This window comes from Furipterus horrens, unplaced genomic scaffold, assembly GCF_987537825.1.
Source record: "Furipterus horrens unplaced genomic scaffold, mFurHor1.1.pri manual_scaffold_4, whole genome shotgun sequence".
NCBI lineage: Eukaryota > Metazoa > Chordata > Mammalia > Chiroptera > Furipteridae > Furipterus > Furipterus horrens.
Genome location: NW_028327174.1, coordinates 49,688,947 through 49,709,117, shown reverse-complemented (window position 1 = coordinate 49,709,117; position 20,171 = coordinate 49,688,947). Strand labels below are relative to the sequence as shown.

Here is a 20,171-nt window from a genome sequence, read left to right as displayed (position 1 = left end):
ACCCAGTGATGCTGCAACAGACACTTCCTTCTCAGGACTCCAAAGGGGTGAATGATAGAAGAGCTGGGAGATTCTCCAGTCCCATTAATCAGTTTTGACTCAAATACCATGGTACTTGCTGCTTACCATATTAGGCTGACACCATTTCCATCCTTCTGTCACACCTGGGACCCAACCTTGAGAGGATCTGAAATCTTGGGCAGTAACACTGATGGGTTCCATATCCTGTAAGAATGCCACAAGTCATGTTGGTATGGTTGGGTACTAGGGAAGAGGGGTGTAAAGCATGATTTTCATGATCAGTGTGGGGTGTAACCTGGTGGGGTGTTCCTAAAAAAATTCTAGGAAAAGAAATGTAAAGAGTAAAGTAATCATGTGGCAGTATCACAGGGCCCACTGTAGGAGTCCATAATAACACTGGAGGAGTCTTCTGCGATTTAAAACACAAAGCTTAGCCCTGGCAGGTATCGTTCAATTGGTTGGAGCATCGTCCTGTAAACTGAAAGGCTGTGGGTTCAATTCCTGGTCAGAACACATGCCTAGGTTGCAAGGGTCAGTCCCTGGTCGGGGAGCTTGCAAGAGGCAACTGATCAATCAATGCTTCTGTCTCACATTGATGTTTCTCTCTCTCTCTCCCTCTCTTTGCCTCTCTCTAAAATCAATAAGCATGTGCTAGGTTCAGGATTAAAAAAAAAAAAGCTTAGCAGGGTGAAGGCTCTTAATGGCAGCAGCTCAGGACAGATACAACTCTCTTTGTTATAAATATGTTCCTTGTTATCCGTCTCTTCCCTCATCATCTTAAATTAGAGTACTTTTGGCTTCAGATTCTAGGGTAATGTTATTCTCCAGGTTAAAATACAAAAGAAAACAGACTGGAATAAGAGGAAGAGATTGGTGAATGCATATACCAGGGATTGATGGGGATAAGAGGTAGTCACAGTGTGGCTATCTACCAGCCTACTTCTTGGTAGGAAACAAGAAACAAGGCAAAAAAAAAAAAAAAATCCAGAAAAGCAACACTTTTGGCTCAGGGCTTAGGAAAGAGCCATGTGTTCCTTTCCACTGCTGTAAATGAAGAAGAGAGGGCACTTATAGAGAACCTTCTTCTGTTCTTAGCGTTCCTAGTACTTTTCTTCTATGATAGCCTTGAGTGTTTCAACATAATTTGCAGATCTAGACCAGGTACAGAAATGAATGTGAGGAAAGTGGGGGTGGGCAGGAATAGAAAGCATGGATGCAAAGTCTCTCACTTTCCTTGGGTTACTAAAATTCATAATCATCTAGGAACACTTCCTCAAACCACACCTCTGAATACTAGGTTTTAAACTTCAACGTTCCAGCTTCCTAATTGGCCCAGAGTTGTTTCCTTCTGTTTTTTAAATTCATCATTCTCCCTTCTCTTCTCCATGGGAAAGGATATCTTGATTCAGACCACTGAGTAACCTAGTCTTAGGTTAGGAGCTGTGCAGTAATATTGCTGTAGCAGGGCTCTCAGGGGGATGCTGCTAGCCCTGGTTAAGAAAGAAAAATGAGGTCTGGAGGAGTTAAGTGGGCCAAAACAAGGCCTATTCACTCATCCCTGCTCCTGGCTTTGCCCAGGGAGCCCCCGGGGCTTTTAACTCAACCGGTCTCCAGTATGGCCAGCAAGCGGCCCTAGTCCTTAAATTCCAGTTATGGCCCTAGAGCTTTGTATTGTCTCCTCAGTCCCCACTGCTTCATCCTCATTCCCCGGCTCCCAGATCCTGCCTCCACCGCCCACCACCTTCAGCCCCCACAACGGGACCAGGCTTCAGCTTTAGCACCCGGATGCCTCTGCGGCAGCCGCTGCCATGGTGATAGGTCTCGCGAGAACTGCCGCTCGCTACCGCGCAGCTCTCGCGTGATCAGGAAGGTGGGAAGTATCCCAGTCCGGGGGTGGGGGTGCGCCGCGCAGCTCTTGTCACTGTCGCGGCTTCCGGTGCTAGATAGAGGGAAGGAAGGAGGGAATCGGGGACCGGGGCAAGGGGAGCAGCCCCGTTGAAATCGGCTGGGGGGGGGCCGGAGGGAGCCGAGCGGAACCTGCGGGGGCGGAGGCGGCAGCCACAGCGGCGAAGCTTGGGAGCAGAAACAGGTGAGGGGTTGGGGAGAGAAGGCGGGTCCTGGTAGAGAAGAGGCTTGGGGTGGGGGCTGAAGATTTAGAGCCCCCTGCCGGGCACTGCTCGGTTTGGGGCGTTGTGGTCCTTCACACCGGAGAGCTGGGAGAGGGGGCGCTGGGCCAGCCTCATGCCTGCCCCCGCATTTGAAGGACATGGGAGTGGGGGTGGGGGGCGCATACGGATTTGTCCTCCGCCTCGCACAAGGGGACGACCTGGGCTGCAGTTAGGTTCCCTGGCTTGCAGAAGGTGGGCTTGGAAGGGATCGGGATTGAGGAGGAGGGAAGCAGTCCAGGGAGAGGTGATGCGGGGGCGGTGATGGATGTTTTGTATTCTTTTTCTATAAAAGGGCTAGGGAATGCTGCTTTTTTTTTCCTACTCCCTCTTCCCCTCCACCTTAGTAATAAGGAACGAGAGCAACCTTGCTGTGGTGACACCCCCACCCCTGATCGGACAAGGGTGCATAGGGGGCTTAGGGAGTAGCCGGCAGGACAAGCTAGTGGAGCACTGCAGGGTCACTATTCTGGTGGAGATTGCGCTTTTGGGTGTTGGGAACAGCACATTGGAAGAGGGCAGCAGGTGGGGAGCGCGAGGAGAGGAGGCAGAAGGGGGAGGGGGCTCTGATCTTGCTTCGAGAAGAGAGGTGGTGCCTTCCTCCCCTAGGCAAAGCGGGGGCGGGGCAGTCTCACAGGAGGAGGGAGCGTCTTGTCGCTGGCTCTGAGTTTGTGTCTTCCAATCCGCTTTCTTTAGGAAGTACCAGGATTCCCGGAACAGAAAATGGAGCCATTGCTTACACCAATGTTTGAGGAAAGGAGGGGGAGGTGGAGTTCCCTGTTGAAACTGGCCTCTTGATTAGCAAAGTGGTAGCTCCTGTTTTAGGGTAGTTCCTTCGTTCTGTGTTGTATTACTGCCAGTCTTCCTCTCGCCAGGCCAGGGGCAGTGTGGTATGTGGTCAGGAGTGAGAAGAAATAGTGAGGTCATCCGGGTGAGGGAGAAGTGAAACTTAAAACTTGTCTGCTGCTGTTGGATTGGGTCACCCCTGGTCTATGGCATGAAAGTTTTATTGGTAGGAGATCCGCGGCAGGAGTCTGATTGCTTGGGTCAGTGCAGCAGGACAGAATCTAGTCTCGGCATATTTCCTTCCTTGTCACTAGTTTGTTGCAATTTTTTCTTGAGCTTGTTGGTGAGGTGTCTCCACTTCTATGATCTGAGTGGGGCAGTGAATTGGTCATTGCACTTGAGGTTTTTTTTTTAAAAAAGATTGTATTTATTTATTTTTAGAGAGAGGGGAAAGGAGGGAAAAGGGGAGAGAAACATTGATCAGTTGCCTCTTGCACATGCCCCTGACCCGAGATCGAATTGCAACCCAAGCATGTGCCCTGACCTGGAATCAAACTCGCACCTTTTGCTTTGAGGGAGGACGCCCAACCGACTGAGCCACACTGGTCAAGGCTAGACTTGAGTTTGAATAACATGTCTGTAAAAGCTCATTTTAAGAAAAAAGCTGATCCATTGGGTTTACCTTTTCACAGAATGACTCTTTGACCTTGGATTCATCTGAGAAGGGGCCTCATGTACCACACATTCACATACCTCCTGCCTCCCACCATAGAATTATTCATTTGCATGGTCAAAATTTTTATGTGTATGTCTTGTTTTTTTAAAGATACTGAGCTTTTTGAGTGCAGGAATTTGAGCTCATCTTGTGTCACTACAAGCCTTTGCACACAGTAGGCACTCATGATGAATACAGCATGTGAAGATACAGAGCTCAACAAGCTTTTTGACTATAGTTTAAGGAGGAAGAGATGGCTTGGCTGTCAGGGACAGTGCCTGGATATACAATTGTAATTAAGAAGTCTTGGTCTCTCCACCTTCCTTAAGAGGCACAGAACAGGCGTGGATAATGGAAACTAAGACCCAAGAGGAAAACTATTATTAGGATATAGTCATTATTTATCTGAAATCCCAGATCTCCTCCTCCAATTTGGGCAAAGGGGTCTCTTCATTAGCTGTAAGTCCTTCTAAGTATCATCTGCAAATTGGGATCCTGGAGATTACAGAGGAGGGAGCCAATGTATGTATGTGGTGCCTGGCACAGAACTGGTGCCAGTGAATCATAGCTGCTGTTATTAAACTGCAAGTATAAAGGCAGGCAGATAGCAGGCTGGAAAGAGTGGAAGTGAAGTGTTAAGTGCACAAAGGGTGATACTGTGTGTGTTCATCTCTGTTACTCTCTTCCCCTGGAGTCATAAGAGGAAACGGACTCAGAGGACAGTGGGCGGGATTTGTTGGTTAAAAGAAGGAACTTCTTTAAAACCAGGTTTGTTACAGCTGAGTAAATAACTGAGGGAAATTGTGGAATCTTGCTTCTCCATATACCTTTAGAAATGGATTCCAAGAAGACTGAGACTCATAGTATATTGCTGTTTGACTCTCTTCATTACTTTTGTTGCAGGTGAATTTAGAGGCAAACTGGTACAATAATTATGTGTATGCACCTTGGAATCAGACCAAATTGGGTTCAAATCCTGCCTCTGCTATTACTAGTTGTATGATTTTGGTGAAATTACTTGTCCTTTCTTAGCTTCACTTTCCTCATCTATAAAGAGTATGACAATGATAGTACCTACTTCTTAGAGTTGCTATGAGAATTAAATGCGATAATACACGCAAAGCATTTAGTATTGAACAAAGCACTTAGTAAGCCCCAAGTAAATGTTAACTGCTGTTAATACTCATCATCACAATGGTCATCATAATAATGAGCATGTAGGGCTGCCTTAAAGGTTTACAAAAGAACAGCTTACTGCCTGAGGTGCCTGTGGAGAGGGATGGTTGTTACCATGACTTTCTGTGCTGGTTGTAGGCTTCGGAGCAGTGAAATCTTTTTTCAGCATCAGCTTCACAGAGGCAGCTCCTGCTGCCTGAGTGGGAGGTGAAGCTGGAGCAAGGCAGAGGCCCTGAGCCATCAGCTTGGGTAAGAATGTGGGGGCTCCAAGAATACTGTTCATGTTAAAGTCAGCATGACTCTGAGGTAATGTTTGACTCTTCCATAAAGGTGCACCTTGATTGACTTAAGTCAGGATTTAGATTCTTGGGTTCCATTATTTTAGGTCTCAATGAGCATTTCAGCATCCTCCATTTTCTGGGCCACTTTTCATTTAGTCCTGTCCCCTTTAAATGTCTGCCTCTGAGTGTGTGTCAGAATGTACTATATTAAGGTCCAGAGTTATGATATCTGTATAATTCTGTCTACTATACCTTTTCTATGTGTCACAAATATAGGTAGAGTGCTGAAAAAGCTTTTTGATAATGAAAAGACGTAGGGAACATTTGGAAAGAGTTCCACAAGTATTTGAAGGCTTTGTATTATAGTCTGTGAAAGAACTGAGGTGGGGATTCCATGAACGTGTTAGAGCTTTGTCATGGACTTCTGCTAAGGATCTGCTGTACCATGTGGATTAGAAAGGAAATGGCTGAGATTTCAAGGATCTACCATTATCAACATATTCCTGAAGAAAGGTGAGGTGACTGGGTGTCACAGATCTCATGGTACCTTTTAGTTCTTCCATTACAGGTGAGGCATAACTTTTCCTTTATGAGTTTATACACAAGAGTGTCCAGCATGAATGTTTAAACTTGAACATGCTTTAAGTAGGATGCAGGGGAATATTTATTCTCTGTTGCAGTGTTGTTTTGTCCCCTCCCCCACACTTTTTTTTAAAGCAATTGAATGCTACCTTATGTAAAATCTTACTTGAAATCTAATATATAAAATGGGTAAAAGTGGGGGCTGCTCTGGTGGTGGTGAAGAGTTGGGGAGCATAATTAGAGCCTTTCATATAGTTTCTCCCTTCCCCCAGGCGGCCTCTGAATCCCATCCAAGGAACCGTAGGACTTTGAGAAGAAAGGCACCGCTTCTTTAGTTTGTCAGATACAGGAAAAGGATTGGGGGTTACCTAAAGAATAATGTCTTCCTCAGCCTCACAGATATTTTGCCACCATCAGTAGTCTGTGCTTCTCAACAATAAACATGTCAAATTGGTAGCTGCAGATTGTAGTGCTGGATGCTGGGTACATGAAATATGAGTAAGTCATGGTCCCTCCTGGCAAAGAGCTCATAGTCTAGTGAAGTACTTCCCAAACCTTTTCCCATCATGGCATACACAAAAAATGGTAATAGTGAGACAGACAGAGCTACTTGCAACCTGAGATGGCTAGCCTGAGTGCTCTAGCCACTTTAAGCCCTGCCTAGCCCTACAGTACTGATAGTATCAGTATCTCCAGTTGCCCTTAATGTGTTAACGGCAAGTTATTTGGGAAGTTCCAGCTCTGGAGAATGAAACATAAACATGTGAATAAAACATGCTGTAATAAGTCCTAGAGTAGAAGTGTGTTTGAGGGGATAAGGGATCACAAACAGCTCTTATTCCCCAACATAGTCTGTTCCCTGTCTTCTTGTACTCTTAGGATGCTCTATAATGGTTACCTTGTCCAAATCCTGGCTTCCTATTTCTTGTTTGCTGGCAGCTCCATCTTGACCTGTGCTGTGAGAGCAGATTGGGGCCAAAGGTTTATGAGGGCGTTAGGCTGACTACTTGTGGAATTTCAGTGATTTTGTAATTAGGAAAGTATAGTGTTCTCAATATTCAAGGCTACAGATGTGGGCATTGGAGCAGCCATAGAATATCAGGAGATGGAGCAGTCAGTCATAAGCTGGTCAGATTTTAAGAATAGGGCAAACAGAAAGCTTTGGTTAGAAAGCAGTACCACAGACTGTTCCAAAGGAACAAATAAGTCTAGTTTTTTAAAAAAAAATCTGGTCACTTTTATTTGGCTAGGCCATGTATTCTGAAATAGACCTGATGTTCTGTTTTGACTCACTTGCTGAGTGTTGCCCAAGGGAAAAACCAGAGCCTTCCCAAGGTCTCTATCAGACATGGTGATTTAGGATCCTTTTTGCTTGTAGTATCCCCTCTAGGTTATCCTGTACTGGAGTCGTCTTCTTGAACTAGAAGGTAAGCTGTTCTGAGCCTAAACACTACTAATTGAGTTAAGTGGAGCATAATGTTGTTTGTTTTTTTTTTAAATCCTCACCCAAAGATATATCCAGACAGAGGAAGGGAGATTGAAAGAGAGAGAGAAACACCAATGGGGGGATGGAACCTGCAACCTAGACATGTGCCCTGACCAGGAATGGAACCCACGACCTTTTGGTTTATGAGACAATGCTCGAACCAACTGAGCCACAACAGCCAGGGCAGGTGGAGCCTAATTTTAAATAGATTATTTTAAAATTTATAACAAGGTTATCCTTCATTGCCTAGTAGCTAAATTAAATAGGTATCTTTCAGGCCTTATCTTAATTTGACCTTTCTATAGCCTTTGACCTTCCTTTTTTTTTTTTAAATTTTGACTTATTTATTGTTTTTCTAAACCTTCCTTCCTTTTAAAATGTTCTTTCCTCATTGGTGTCTGTGATGTCTTACTTTAAAATTTTCTTTTTGTCCCTCAGGTTGCTTCTTACTCTCTTTCCTGGCCTCCTTTTCTGCCCACTGCTTTAAATGTTGATATGCCCCAGGTTTCTGCCTTTGGCCTTTTCTCCTGTCTCACTATACACACATTTTCTCTAGATGTATCAGTTAGAACCTGTCAGCTGGCAAAAGACAGAAAGCACACCTGTGACTCCAACAAGAAGAGGATTTATTACAGCACATAGCAAGAAGTCTAGGTGAAATAAGCCAGACATTGTGTGGTTCCACTTATATGAGGTACCTAGAAGAGTTAAATTTATAGAGATAGAAAGTAGAATGGTGGTTGCCAGAGGCAGGGGAGGAGGGGATGAGAGTTACTGTTTAATAGGTATAAAGTTTCTGGTTGTACAGCAATGAGAATATACTTAATGCCATTCAATTGTACACTTAAAAATTGGTATAAATGGTAAATTTTATGTATATTATTTTAAAAGATTTTATTTAGTTATTTTTAGAAAGAGGGAAAAGAAGGGAGAAAGAGAGGGTGAGAAACATTGATGTGTGAGAGGAACATAGGTTGGTTGCCTCTCGCACGGCCCCAACTGCAGGCCCAGCCTTTAACCCAGGCGCGTGTCCTGGCTGGGAATTGAACCAGTGAACCTTCAGTTCGTAGGCCAGTACTCAGTCCACTGAGGCACACCAGCCAGGGCTATGCTATGTATATTTTTTACCACACACATAGACAAAGTACTTTAGGGATAGAGCACTTTCTTGTTTTTTGTTTATTTTTAATCTACCAGCTTGACAGTGTTTTTTGTTTGTTTATTTTGTTTTCAAAGATTTTACTTATTTCTAGAGAGTGGGGAGGGGAGGGGAAAAGAGAAGGAGAGAAACGTCAGTGTGAGAGAGAAACATCTATCAGCTGCCTCTCATACGTGCCCCCACCAGGGACTGAACCTGACACCTAGATATGTGCCCTGGCCCAGAATCGAACCTACCACCTTTTGCTTTGCAGGACAGCGCCCAACCAACTGAGCCCCACCAGTCAGGGCATTGACAGTGTTTTTAAGGACCCAACTTTTCTCCATTTTTCTCCTCTGGCATTGTAGAGTTTTGCCTGTCTCTTCAAGGTCTCAAGAATACTCCAGCATCTCATCCTTCTATATCAACATACAAAGGCTGAACAAAATAACATTGCCATGTGTCCTTTTTTAAGATTGCGGCAAACTTTCCCAGATGCTCCCAGAAGACTTTTCTCAACACCTTATTGGCTAGAATTAGGACATGACCATTTGTGACTCTTCACCAACAAGGGAAATGGAATGTCCACAACCTTTAGGCTGATCAGTTTTCATACCCTTGGGCTGGGAAGGGTATCTCATACCCCCTGCCCCAACATCTGAACAAATTAGAGATTCTGTTAGGAGAAAGAAGGGGAAGAATGGCTGTTGGGTAGGAAGCCATCATGGATCATTGATTATCTTGGTTCCTCTGTGGCTTCATTTATCATCAGCACAGGTGATTCCCAGTTACCCAGACCAGACTTTTCTGTTGAGCTTCATACCTTAGCACCTTTGAAATCAGCATTTAATCCAAAAACAAACATCTTCACTCTCAGATCTGTTCCTCTTGTTATTTCCTGTCTAAAGTCATGGCCACTGAATCACCCAGGCCAGAAACCTGAGAATCATCTTTGACTTTTTCTACTCCTCTTTCCTGCATTTAATCAAGTCATTAAATACTGTTGATTCTGCTGTTTTGGTGTTTCCAATCTGCCCTCTCTAGTTAAGAACTTTTGATTTCTCACATGTATTACTATAAGTTCCCCTTTAAATTTACTCTCTAAACTGCTGCTAGAATGATGCTTCTAAAGCACATATCTTATCATGTTACTCAGTATGGCCTTTTGAGGCCCTTCATGATCTAGCCCTTATCTCTCCAGCCTCCTCACATTTTTTTATTCACTGTGCTGCATCCAAATGAACTACCTCCCAGTTGCACCTGGCTTTTGCTAATAAAAAGTGCCACCTCTATCTCAAGTCTTTATGCCTTTCCTTCTGCCCCATTCTCCTCTCTTTATTGTCTTTTTTCTACTTTTCCTTCAGCAGTAGGCTCAGGTGTGACCTGAACATCATGTCTGGAAATCACCGTTGACCCCCCAGTCTTGATTAACTGCTCCAGCTTTCCAGCCCCATAATACTATGTGCTTACCCTGCTCTTATGCTCACACTGTTTTGTAATTCTCTGTTCACTTGTTTTCCTTCTCTCCCATTGACTGAGTTGCATGAAGGCAGAAACTGTCTTCCTCTCTGTATCCCTAGTTCAGTATACTCAATAAATGTTTAATGAATGGATGGAAGCTGACATCAGAAGCAGTGTCTTGGCTTTGGGAAATCTTTGAGTCCAGTAGAAGTTGTTGAGGTACTAACCTAAGAGTTTTTATGTGCTGATGACAGTGCTCTTGAGACAAATACTAGGAAAAGTTTACAGAGGTCAGTCAGAAGCCAGCTTCAGGAAAGAAACTAAATACAGGCAGACCCTGCTTTTGTTTACTTAAATTGTATTGGTCTGCTCCATGGGCTGTGCTAAAAATAGCATCTCTTTTAGTGATATCTCAATTTGAAAATTATCTGGGAACAAAGCTGCTTTTTAGAGTACCCTGCCTGGCAGCAGAGGGTTTAAGAGAGACTGGTCTTTCCCTGGATGCATGTAGTCTGGAGAGGAGGAGGTGTTGCTAGATCAGGAATCTCCTCAGCGCTGTCTCAAAACACATGCCTGAGCCAGTTACTGGAGTCAGGCTGAGGGAGTGTGCGTGGCAGGCTGAACTGTGACTCTCAAAATCACCTGGAGAGTGAGGTAGACATGTTCCTGCAACACATAAGCCAAGATAGCTGAGCAGACAATTACAGCAACAACCTGCCCCTCCTGGTGGTGGGGGCTAGGGGAGTTTGGGGACAGTGAATGGTCCTCAGTGAGGACATCCTCAGGTGAAGCTTAAGTCAGCTAATGCACTTGATTGAACTCCTGCAGTGTCCTACACAGATTGTACTGGAACACATTTTTAGAGCACCTATAGTTTTTTTCTTTTTTTTACCACTGATAACAAACTGTGACTAAAATAGAATGTTGAGAGAGCCTCTTTGTTAATAGAGATATTACTGTATTCCATTTTTCATCTTGAGCCACTTAACCTTCAATTTTAACTGCTGATTCCTGGTTTTCACTAGCCCATGGGGCCCTGGCGTTTTGCCCTATCCACACAGGAGTACCATCTGTGCTAGAGGAGAGTAACTACAGGCTATATAGTGTACAGGGAAACAATCCAGGGTATCTTTTTTTTTTTTTTTTTGCCCTTCTGCTTCCCAGAGCTTTTTCTAGAAATGCCTTATGGTGAAAGTGAGAATTGGCTATATGGTCAAAGATTCATGTTCATGGCACACAGCTGAAAGTTACTACCATCCTGGTGGAAGGGGCAGCATGCTCTCTGGTAATAGGCAGGGACAGAGAAAGCTGAGACAAGAAAGCCAACACCCACTTTGGAATGCTCATCTGAATCAAGCTCCTGGTTATATTAAAGAGGAGTCATACTGTCCATTAATTTTTAGGCCCTGGGCTGCCTCAGGGGACACATTGTAACTACTTGGATTTTTCATCAGTTATCCATCAGCCCCACTGCATACCAAATGGCAAGAGAAAAGCCCACCAATTGTCTTCTAGTCCTTTCATGGTGTCCCCAAAACAGTCCTTGGGTCAGATATGTGTGGAAAATGGCCAAGAATTGACAGCATATCTAAGCAAATAGCTGTGCATTACCTAGAGATACCAAGTACTGTTAGGACAGAAGAAGTAATATAAGGACATTTTCAGATGAGGTTAAATCAGCCAGTATGCTTGATTAAACTACAGTGGGTTTGGCACTGGATGTGAGGACAGATACAAGATAAATAAAAGGCATAGTCCTTGTCTATGGGGAACACACAATTAAATTAGGGAGATGGTCAATGTACAGATTTAGAAAAGAAGAAAAAAGCTCCACAAGGTGGTAAGTACCACATGAACGGTTCAGAAATTCAGAGGCCTTGTGGTGTCAGGAAACAGAAATAAGTGTAATACTGGGATCATTTTTTGAGCCAAGACTTGAGCCTGATAGCTTAGTAAAGAAGCAAACCAAAGGACAGTGAATGCATGTTTGGAGGCAATGGATATTTTTCAGCCACTGCTGTACTCAACGGCTGGTAATCATTTAATCAGCAATAGTTCCAGTCATGAAGGACAGCAAGATAAATGCATGGTATAAATTCAGTTCAGAAATGGGGCCAAACCCTATTACCCAACTATTTTTTTAAAGATTTTATTTATTTTTAGAGGGAAAGAGAGGGAGAGAAACATCATTGTGTGGTTGCCTCTTGCATGCCCCTGACTGGGGACTTGGTCTGCAACCAGGCATGTCCCCTGACTGGGAACTGAACTGGCGACCCTTTGGTTTGCAGGCTTGCACTCAATCCACTGAGCCACACCAGCCAGGGCATATTACCCAATCTTTAAAGCAAAGTACCTTTTGGAGCTAAAGGAAAGGCTACCTGAGCAGGAGACAAGATGAATACTTGGAAGACTTGGGGAAGGTTTAAATTTCTGGAGGTGATAGTAGCAGAACCAGCAGTCTGACTACCACCAATTACTGAGGTTGGTGGGATCTGATCATACTAAGCTGGGCAGGTGTCCCCACCTTCCCCAGGGATCCTCGGGAATTGGTCTGGTCTGTCTGGGTGTGTTGAGTTAGGATGGGCAGGGAGGATGACTAGTGGGCGACTTGACTGAAGTTGAGCCGTAAGGTTGAACCAGGTCCTATCCCTGGGGTGTGAGCCCTCTGGGTCAGGGGCAGGGTTCATCTGGGGAACCTACCAGGAGCACCACGCCTGGCTCACCAAATGTCTGGGGAGGCCTTTGAAGATGAAGCATTCCATAAGCATTCGTTGTTTCTGTTTTTTGGACAAACTAGTACTTTGGTCTCCAGGGGCTGTTGATCTGGGCCCTTTGTACTAGTGTGGAATTTGCTGCAACTGAGGAAATTAGGAAAAAAAAATACACCAAATAAAGAAACCTGTAATCGTTTGTGGGAAGGATTCCTCCCCATCCACCTTTCACATTCCTGGTTTTGGAGGGTGGTGTGTGTGTGTGTGTGTGTTTGGGTGTGTATGTGTGTGTGTGTGTTTGGGGGGGTGGTGTGTGTGTGTGTTTGGGGGTGGTGTGTGTGTGTGTTTGGGGGGTGGTGTGTGTGTTTGGGGGTGGTGTGTGTGTGTGTGTTTGGGGGGTGGTGTGTGTGTGTTTGGGGGGTCGGGTGTGTGTGTGTTTTCCAGACTAGAGAATGCCAGCACTGGCATATGGTGATTGCTGAATAACCTGCCCACTGACACATGTCTCCTGCAGGCACAGAACTGGCTGGCAGACGCAATCCTGAACCCCTATTTCATTGTTGTTTTAAAGATGCATTTCTGTGACTGTCCTGTGTCATAGAGAAGGGAAGGCAGAAGAGAGGAATAAATGACTCTATGATCCTGTCTGTTGGGAGCAGTGGTTGGGGTGGGCATTTTGTACCTTAATAGTGGATCTCATTGCTCTCTTCAGTTTTTCAGCAGGTGTTTGTTAAGTGCCTACTATGTACCAGGCATAAGCATCTGATCTGAGTGAGCTGCTAGTGAGGTCAGTTATTCAACTGCTGTGTGCCAGGTTTTATTCCAGATACTAAGAACACAGCAATGAACAAAATAGATAAGGAGCTGACATATAGTAGGAAAAAAACAATATAGAAAGAAACATATGTGGTGTGTCTGATGGTGATAAATGTTATGAAGAAAAGTGGAATAAATGGGGTAGAGAGAGAGTGTGTGTGTGTGTGTGTGTGTGTTTATTTTTAGTTAATAATTTTTATTGTATTTTTTCATTACCATTTAGTCTCCTTGTACCCTCTTCCCCCTGTGTGTGTGTTTTATAGATGGTTATGGAAAATCTCTTTGATAAGGTGACATTTGAACAGAGACCTGAGGAAGTGAGGGAGTACTCCATGAAGGCTATCTGGGAGGGGAAGCATTTCAGGCAGAGTGAACAGCAGTTACAAAAGCTTTGAGGCAGAGAAGTGTTGGGGCATTGAAGTGGAGTAAGCAGAGGGAAGGTAGTAGGACATCTGATGAGAGAAGCAAGGGGAATGCAAATGGTGCAGGACCTTGTAGGATGGCTCTCAGTTTCACTGAAAGGGAGATAGGAAGCCAAGAAAGGGTTTTGAACAGAGGAGCAACATGACCTAATTTTGAATTTAAAATAGACTGAAGGGGGTTAGGGAAGAAAGCCTCAGTGCAGGTGGCCGTGTGGAGCAGCTGTCCTTGTATGGGCTGTGGCAGGGCTAGGATACCTGACAGCCCTCAGCACCACTTGCACAGCCAGCATTTCACAGAGTAGCGAGGATGAGACTCTTTTAGGCGTGCTGTTTTCTTATTTCTTACTTCTTCCTCATTAATTTTGGTGTGAAGAAGGAAGGTGGAATTGGAGAAATATGAAGACAGAAGCAGTCTCTTGATTAGAACAGAGAGCATAAACCTTGGGAACCTGGCAAGCCTGAACTTCGTCGGGAGTGGCAAAGAGCCACTCCTCATTCCACTCCCTATGCTCCCGCCCTTTCCAGAAGTGTCAGGGTAATGTCGGAGGGAGGTGCATTAATGACGTTGCAACACCTTGGGGTATAGTGTAGATTGTCAGAACAGAAGGGACTTTAGAAATCACCTATTTCAACACCCCTCTATTTATAGGTGCAGATACGGACAGGTGAAATAAAATTGCCCAAAGTCACATGTAAATTGCTGGCAGAGCAGGGGTCCTGAGTGTTCACCGCTTTGCCTCTGCTCCCAAAGGCTCAGGATGGGTCTGCGTGGCCCTTAATTTTCATGGTCCCCTCAGGCTCTCAGTTTGTCATGAATGGACTCCAGCCTTGACTTTGACAGATCCCATTTACATGAAATCCTGACAAGCAGATGGTGGTAACGGGTTTACTTTCATTGCCTAGGATCAAGTCCTCTGTACCAGGGACCAGGCCAAAACCAGGTTGCCGTTGCCCCCACTTGGGCTCTACTGTCTGCAGAAGGCTGCTGTGATCATGGGTAATATCTTTGGAAACCTGCTCAAGAGCCTGATTGGGAAGAAGGAGATGCGCATCCTGATGGTGGGCCTGGATGCCGCAGGAAAGACCACGATCCTGTATAAGCTGAAACTAGGAGAGATTGTCACCACCATCCCCACCATTGGTAAGGTCATGGCTTGGTTGTAGGCTTTCATGCCAATAGCTGAGCCGCTAGGTAGGGGGCCTATTCCTAAATTCCTCCAATTGGCCACCAGGCAAGTCCATGCAATTTGGGATTCAGGAAAGTATGGTTATTTAGCTTACTAGCAGGGGCTAGGGCTACTGTTTGTCCACCTACCCTGACCTTCTCTGATGCAGGAACTTCTGCAGCCTGGCACTCAACAGTTGTCCTCAGGTACTGAGCTGGTTTGTTCTCAGTGTTGTTTGGAAAGCAGGTGAAGGGCTTTGGTGTTCTTGCCAGAGGCCTGGATTTGCTTCAGTTAGATCCTCAGTGGCCCTGATTCTGGTTAACTTGTGCCTGTGGGAGAGAGAACATTTGGCTTGTGGATGGGGCTCCTGATCATCATCTGTAGGCGGTTCTGTATTTGGGGCTCCAGGACTATAGCTCCCTTCTTTTTCTTCACTGCCTTGCAGGCCACAGTTCTTAGCTGAGAAAGACTCTGGTGGCCAATGTATTAGAGTGGGGCTGAGTCATTTCTTTGTAGGAGGGAGAGCCAAAGACTGAGAATGAGTAGGGAGGGTTGGCTCTTGCATTACTCATGTGATCATGAACCTTCTGATTGGCTCTCCTCATCCTCTTTCACTTCTTACCTTACTTTTTCTTTTTGGCCTTTAGGCTACAAGGTCAAGAAATACCAGGTCTGAGGAAGCCTTAGCTTTCTTTCCCTTGCTAGGATCATCACCAAGTTTGGAGGAAACAAATGAACCCGTTGGGGCATCATTTGCCAGCTTCATGTTTGACTCCAACTGGCCGTTGCCTGTTTTTTTTTTTTTTTCCCAAAGGGTTCAATGTGGAGACAGTGGAGTACAAGAACATCAGCTTCACAGTTTGGGATGTGGGTGGCCAGGACAAGATTCGACCTCTCTGGAGACACTACTTCCAGAACACCCAAGGTATGGCATGTGAATTGCCCAGGGACTGGCATGAGTTGGTTGGGTGTGAGCAGAGTGTGGCTGTCATTCTTGGTTATGGGCAGTCAACCCTGGCCCTGGTGTAGCGCCTGTGGGTGGGAGAAGAGAAGAAAATGTTGGAAATATTTGGAAGATATAAGGAGGGTATTGTCTTTTGGTGGTGGGGGAGGGGAGTTCATCTGTCGTCTCTGTGCAGCCCATGCTCTGCCTCCCTAGGGTTGATATTTGTGGTCGACAGCAATGATCGAGAGCGAGTAAATGAGGCCCGGGAGGAGCTGATGAGGATGCTGGCAGAGGATGAGCTCCGGGATGCTGTGCTCCTTGTCTTTGCAAACAAACAGGTGAGATGTCTCTCCACCCCTGGATTTGAGAGAGGGCAACCTGGCATCAGAAATCAAGGGCCTTACAGCTCATTGTACAGGAAACTGTGACTATGCTCTCAATTTTGGAAGTGTGGGAAATAGAATTAGTTGGCTTTTTATGCTCCTCTTTTTGTCCCGCACGCCAGCTTTAATTAGCAGCATTCCATCCTCAGGGATTGGTGTGGTCGACATCATCTCAAATCCCTCTTTCATCTTCCCTATTGTCTACTTCTGTGGAACTGCCCTCACTCCTGCTGTTCCTATATTTGGTTCCTGCCAACCCAAGGGAATGACTTCTAATGTCTTGGATCTGGGGTTCTGGGATGATTAAATCCAAAGCAGCTCCTTAAGGATCTTGTTCTGGGTCCCTATAGTGGAGGAGGAGGAGAGGGTACTGGTCTACATCTCATTGGTAATGGGTGCTCTAGAAGCCTTTGAAAGATCCTGAGGCTCCTTTTTGTGTGTCTTCCTCGTGCTCCAGGATTTGCCTAACGCTATGAATGCTGCTGAGATCACAGACAAGTTGGGCCTGCATTCTCTGCGTCATCGCAACTGGTACATTCAGGCCACCTGTGCCACCAGCGGGGACGGGCTATACGAAGGCCTGGACTGGCTGGCCAATCAGCTCAAAAACAAGAAGTGAGAGCCAGGCAACCCTATCCAACCACCCCGTCCACCCCTAACATACCTACTGTCTCCCTGCCCAGCCCTACCCCTTCCTTGCCAGTGTGGCCAGGGCCCCGGGGATCATGTCCGCATGCCCAACAAGAGCCTCTCTCTCCTGCCTCCCCTCCTTTCCCGTGTCCATGACCAGTCCCCGATTGCTGTCCTGATGATGAATCATTCCAATTTACCAGATTTAAAACAAAACAAGGTTGTTATGGTTTCATGGAGTGCCTCCCCCATCCTCTGAGGTTTGGGAAGTGGGGTGGGGGCAGTCTGTCTTTTTGCTTCATTTGGCTCTGATTGCTGTGCTCTTGGCATCTGAGTCCCTTCCCTCTCCCTAGAGGCCCCTCTCCTACCATCTTTATTTTTTCCTCTGCCATCCTCTCCCTGTTCTACGTGGAAATTGCACGGGCCTCTCTTTGTGTGCGTGCATGTGTGCGTGTGTATATACATGTATAGAGAGATATGTATGTAGGGGCCAGGAAGAAGGCTAGAGGGGGTGGAGTGCAGCTCAGGGCTTGGAGCCAGGACGCTACTCACTCTAGCCTATCACTGGCCCCTCTCATGTTGGTGAGATAAAGGGAATAAGGTGGAGGGAAGGCTGCCCTGGTCTTACACTGGTTCCTCTCTTTTATGCAGGTAGGTTTTCCTGGATGATAGGACAGATGATGGATTTTCCACCACCATCTTCCATGTTACATCTCCCTTCACCCTGCTTAGGGCAGAGGGTGGCATTTATCTCTAAATGACTGTTCCCAAGGAGATGCCATTCTTCCCTGCCTTGTTAGTGGGAAGGAGAGAGGAACCCACCCACTCTTAATCAGCTCAGAGTTTTTAGCTGATCCTCCCCCTCATCCTTAGATCTGTTCCTCAGGAGCTTGAAGGGGAGGTAGAGAGACAAGACCATGTTGTATGTTTGGATCCCAGGGTACCAGGGGAGGGCCTCAGGTTTTCCATCTTCATCCTGTTGTTTTTTCAGGGAAGAGTGAGGCGTGGGTTGGGCCTATTCCTGCCTTCCCCTCCTTCTCACCCCGCAGTCTTCTGAATGTGGGGGCTGGGTGGTCCATCTGTCCTTTATCAGAAGTTTCCTCACCGTAGTAGTCCCAAGCTGGTTGGGTGGTTGATATGGGAGTGGGGGAGAGGGGGTGGCATAGCAGACCTCAATATCAGTCCCCCTGTTCTCCAGTTCTCTTTTTCTAGTCCAGGATGTGCTGAAGGATGGAAATGTTCTATTCTGTTTCTAGACCCTCAGACCATCCTGCTGTCCCTCCCAACTTCATCCCAACAGGTTTCCCTTGCCCTCTTCACCCACTCAAATAAATGGATATGTGGGTTGGAGTGGAGGTACTAGAACTCTGAAGTGGTGGTGGTTGGTGGTGTAATACAGTGGTCTTCAGGGTCCTCCCCCTATTTTCAGTGCTATGTAGTTGTTCAGAAGCTGCTGCTACTGAGTCTCTCTGTCTGCAGGGGGCACTCGTCCCTGAGGTCCTGACTCCTACAGTGTCTGTGAAGCCCTGGCTTTTCTGTGGGCTCCTGTGTATGCTGGCTGCACCCTGAGCTCCAAGACGGCCACCTGTACCTTTCTCCTAAGGTCAAGGCCCAGGGCCCCCCACAGCACAGCTGAGGGACCCCTTCCCAGAAGGGCTGTCCCAAGCCCTGTCGCATGGGGCCAGGCTTCCTGCCACCTTTGTCTACAAGAGGCAGATTAATACCCCTTACTCCACCCCGACTGAACTGTGAAAGAGAGGTTCCAGGGGTGTCTCCCTCAGTGCCAGTTACTTAGTGGTGTTTTACTTACCCAAAATGCAGTGGGTGTGTGCAGTTCTCTCACTCTCTAGGCCTTTGTGTGTATGTGTATGTGTGTTTGGTGGTGGGGAGAAGTAGGGCGCTGGAGCTTCTGTTTCAACATGTATTCATTACCCCGACCCCAGAGATGCTTTTCTCCACCCTTTTCCCCCCTGTTTCTCTTCCTCAGACATTTTTTGTTCCTGCTGCCTCTGTCCCTGAACTCTTTCCTTTGCCTTCTAAACCATTCAGTGCTGTTGCCTGTTTGTCTCCCCTTTCCTTGTTTCTTTCCTGCTTAGGATTTTCCACTCTATGTCTTTGGGGTTGGTGAGGACTTCGCCTCTTCTCCCGCCTCACTCCCTCTCTCGCCTTCCCTAGTTAGATACAGTCCCAAATAGGTTCTCCTCATTTCAGGCCCACCTCCACCTTATTTTGGGGGCTCCAGGGACCAATGGGTCTAAGAGTGTTAGGAAGCAGCAGCCTTGGAGGTTGCCTTGGTGCTGCTTAAGATATGTCCAGCAGGGGGCAGTAAGTGATCTTGGTTGTAGCCCTGGCTGCTAGGCCCTTGGCAGAGGTGGACCTTTCTACGTTCCCGTTCTCCTAAAAGTTCTTTTGGAATTGGGTGTTTCATCCCATTTCTGCCCACTCCCTCCCTGTGTCTCCTCTGGTGGGTTTAATTTTATGCTTTCCTTTGTTTCAGACTTTCTTCTCCCTGGGGATCCTCCCACTTCTCCCCCAAAGTTTGTTTGTGGTGTTTTAGTGGTAACTGCAGTTCTGAACTGATTTTTCTCTTCTTTTTTTCTTCCTCTGGAATGTAGACTATATACATTTAATAACTCACCTTCTCTCTCCTTGCTCAAAATGTGGGATACGCAATGACTGTGACCACGGTTGGAAATTAAACGTGTTTTATGCAGCTTTGGCGCAGACATTCATCCTTGTTGTGCAGCAGCTGTGGGACACTGGTTTAATGGTGAGGGTAGTTCTGCCTCTGGTGCCGATCTCCAGACTGCTCCTTCAGCAGGGGAATAAAGGGCACTTGACATGGGGGGCGGAGGGGGGCAGGGCGTGGCAGCGGCAGTGGTGGTGAGCTTATGGAGGAACAGAAGCTCATTTCCACACTGCTTACTTCTTCCCATCAAACCCCAGAGGCAGGCCTAACTGGGTGCGAGTGTGTGAGGGCATTGTGACTTTGTTACTCTATTTCTAAAGGGTTTAACTGTGAACTTGGCCATATTTATCACCTGTTGGTAGACTTCAGGGGTGTCAGTGGCTAGAGGGCCCTGAACTTTGAGTTCCCCACGTGGCCTCCATTCCCAGATCTCCCCAGCCCTGTGCATCAGGTGTGTCTAGCTGGAACAGGGTCCCCTGGTTCATAGATTTGAGTCCCCTCACTCATTTAGTTCTGGACTTCAGCAGTGAGTAAGCATGAAAAGTTAAGCTCTGGGTAGTATAACGAACTTGATCCTCCTTACAACTCCTGTATCCC

At 46.3% G+C, this 20,171-nt stretch overlaps 1 protein-coding gene across 1 annotated transcript; it reads left to right on the top strand.

Moving 5' to 3' along the window:
- Positions 1-1,911: 1,911 nt before the first annotated feature.
- Positions 1,912-19,598, top strand: ARF3 (ARF GTPase 3). Its single transcript, XM_090273097.1, has 5 exons — positions 1,912-2,110; positions 14,664-14,901; positions 15,741-15,851; positions 16,086-16,210; positions 16,713-19,598. The coding sequence occupies exons 2-5, from the start codon at positions 14,754-14,756 to the stop codon at positions 16,872-16,874; spliced, it is 546 nt and encodes a 181-aa protein (XP_090129223.1). The 5' UTR covers positions 1,912-2,110; positions 14,664-14,753; the 3' UTR covers positions 16,875-19,598.
- Positions 19,599-20,171: the final 573 nt, after the last annotated feature.

Excerpts from the sequence above, each read along its gene's own strand:
- ARF3 (XM_090273097.1), top strand. The coding sequence starts at position 14,754 with ATGGGTAATATCTTTGGAAACCTGCTCAAGAGCCTGATTGGGAAGAAG. Across the intron at positions 14,902-15,740 it reads CACCACCATCCCCACCATTG|GGTTCAATGTGGAGACAGTG; the intron begins GTAAGGTCATGG and ends TTTTTCCCAAAG. Across the intron at positions 15,852-16,085 it reads CTACTTCCAGAACACCCAAG|GGTTGATATTTGTGGTCGAC; the intron begins GTATGGCATGTG and ends CTGCCTCCCTAG.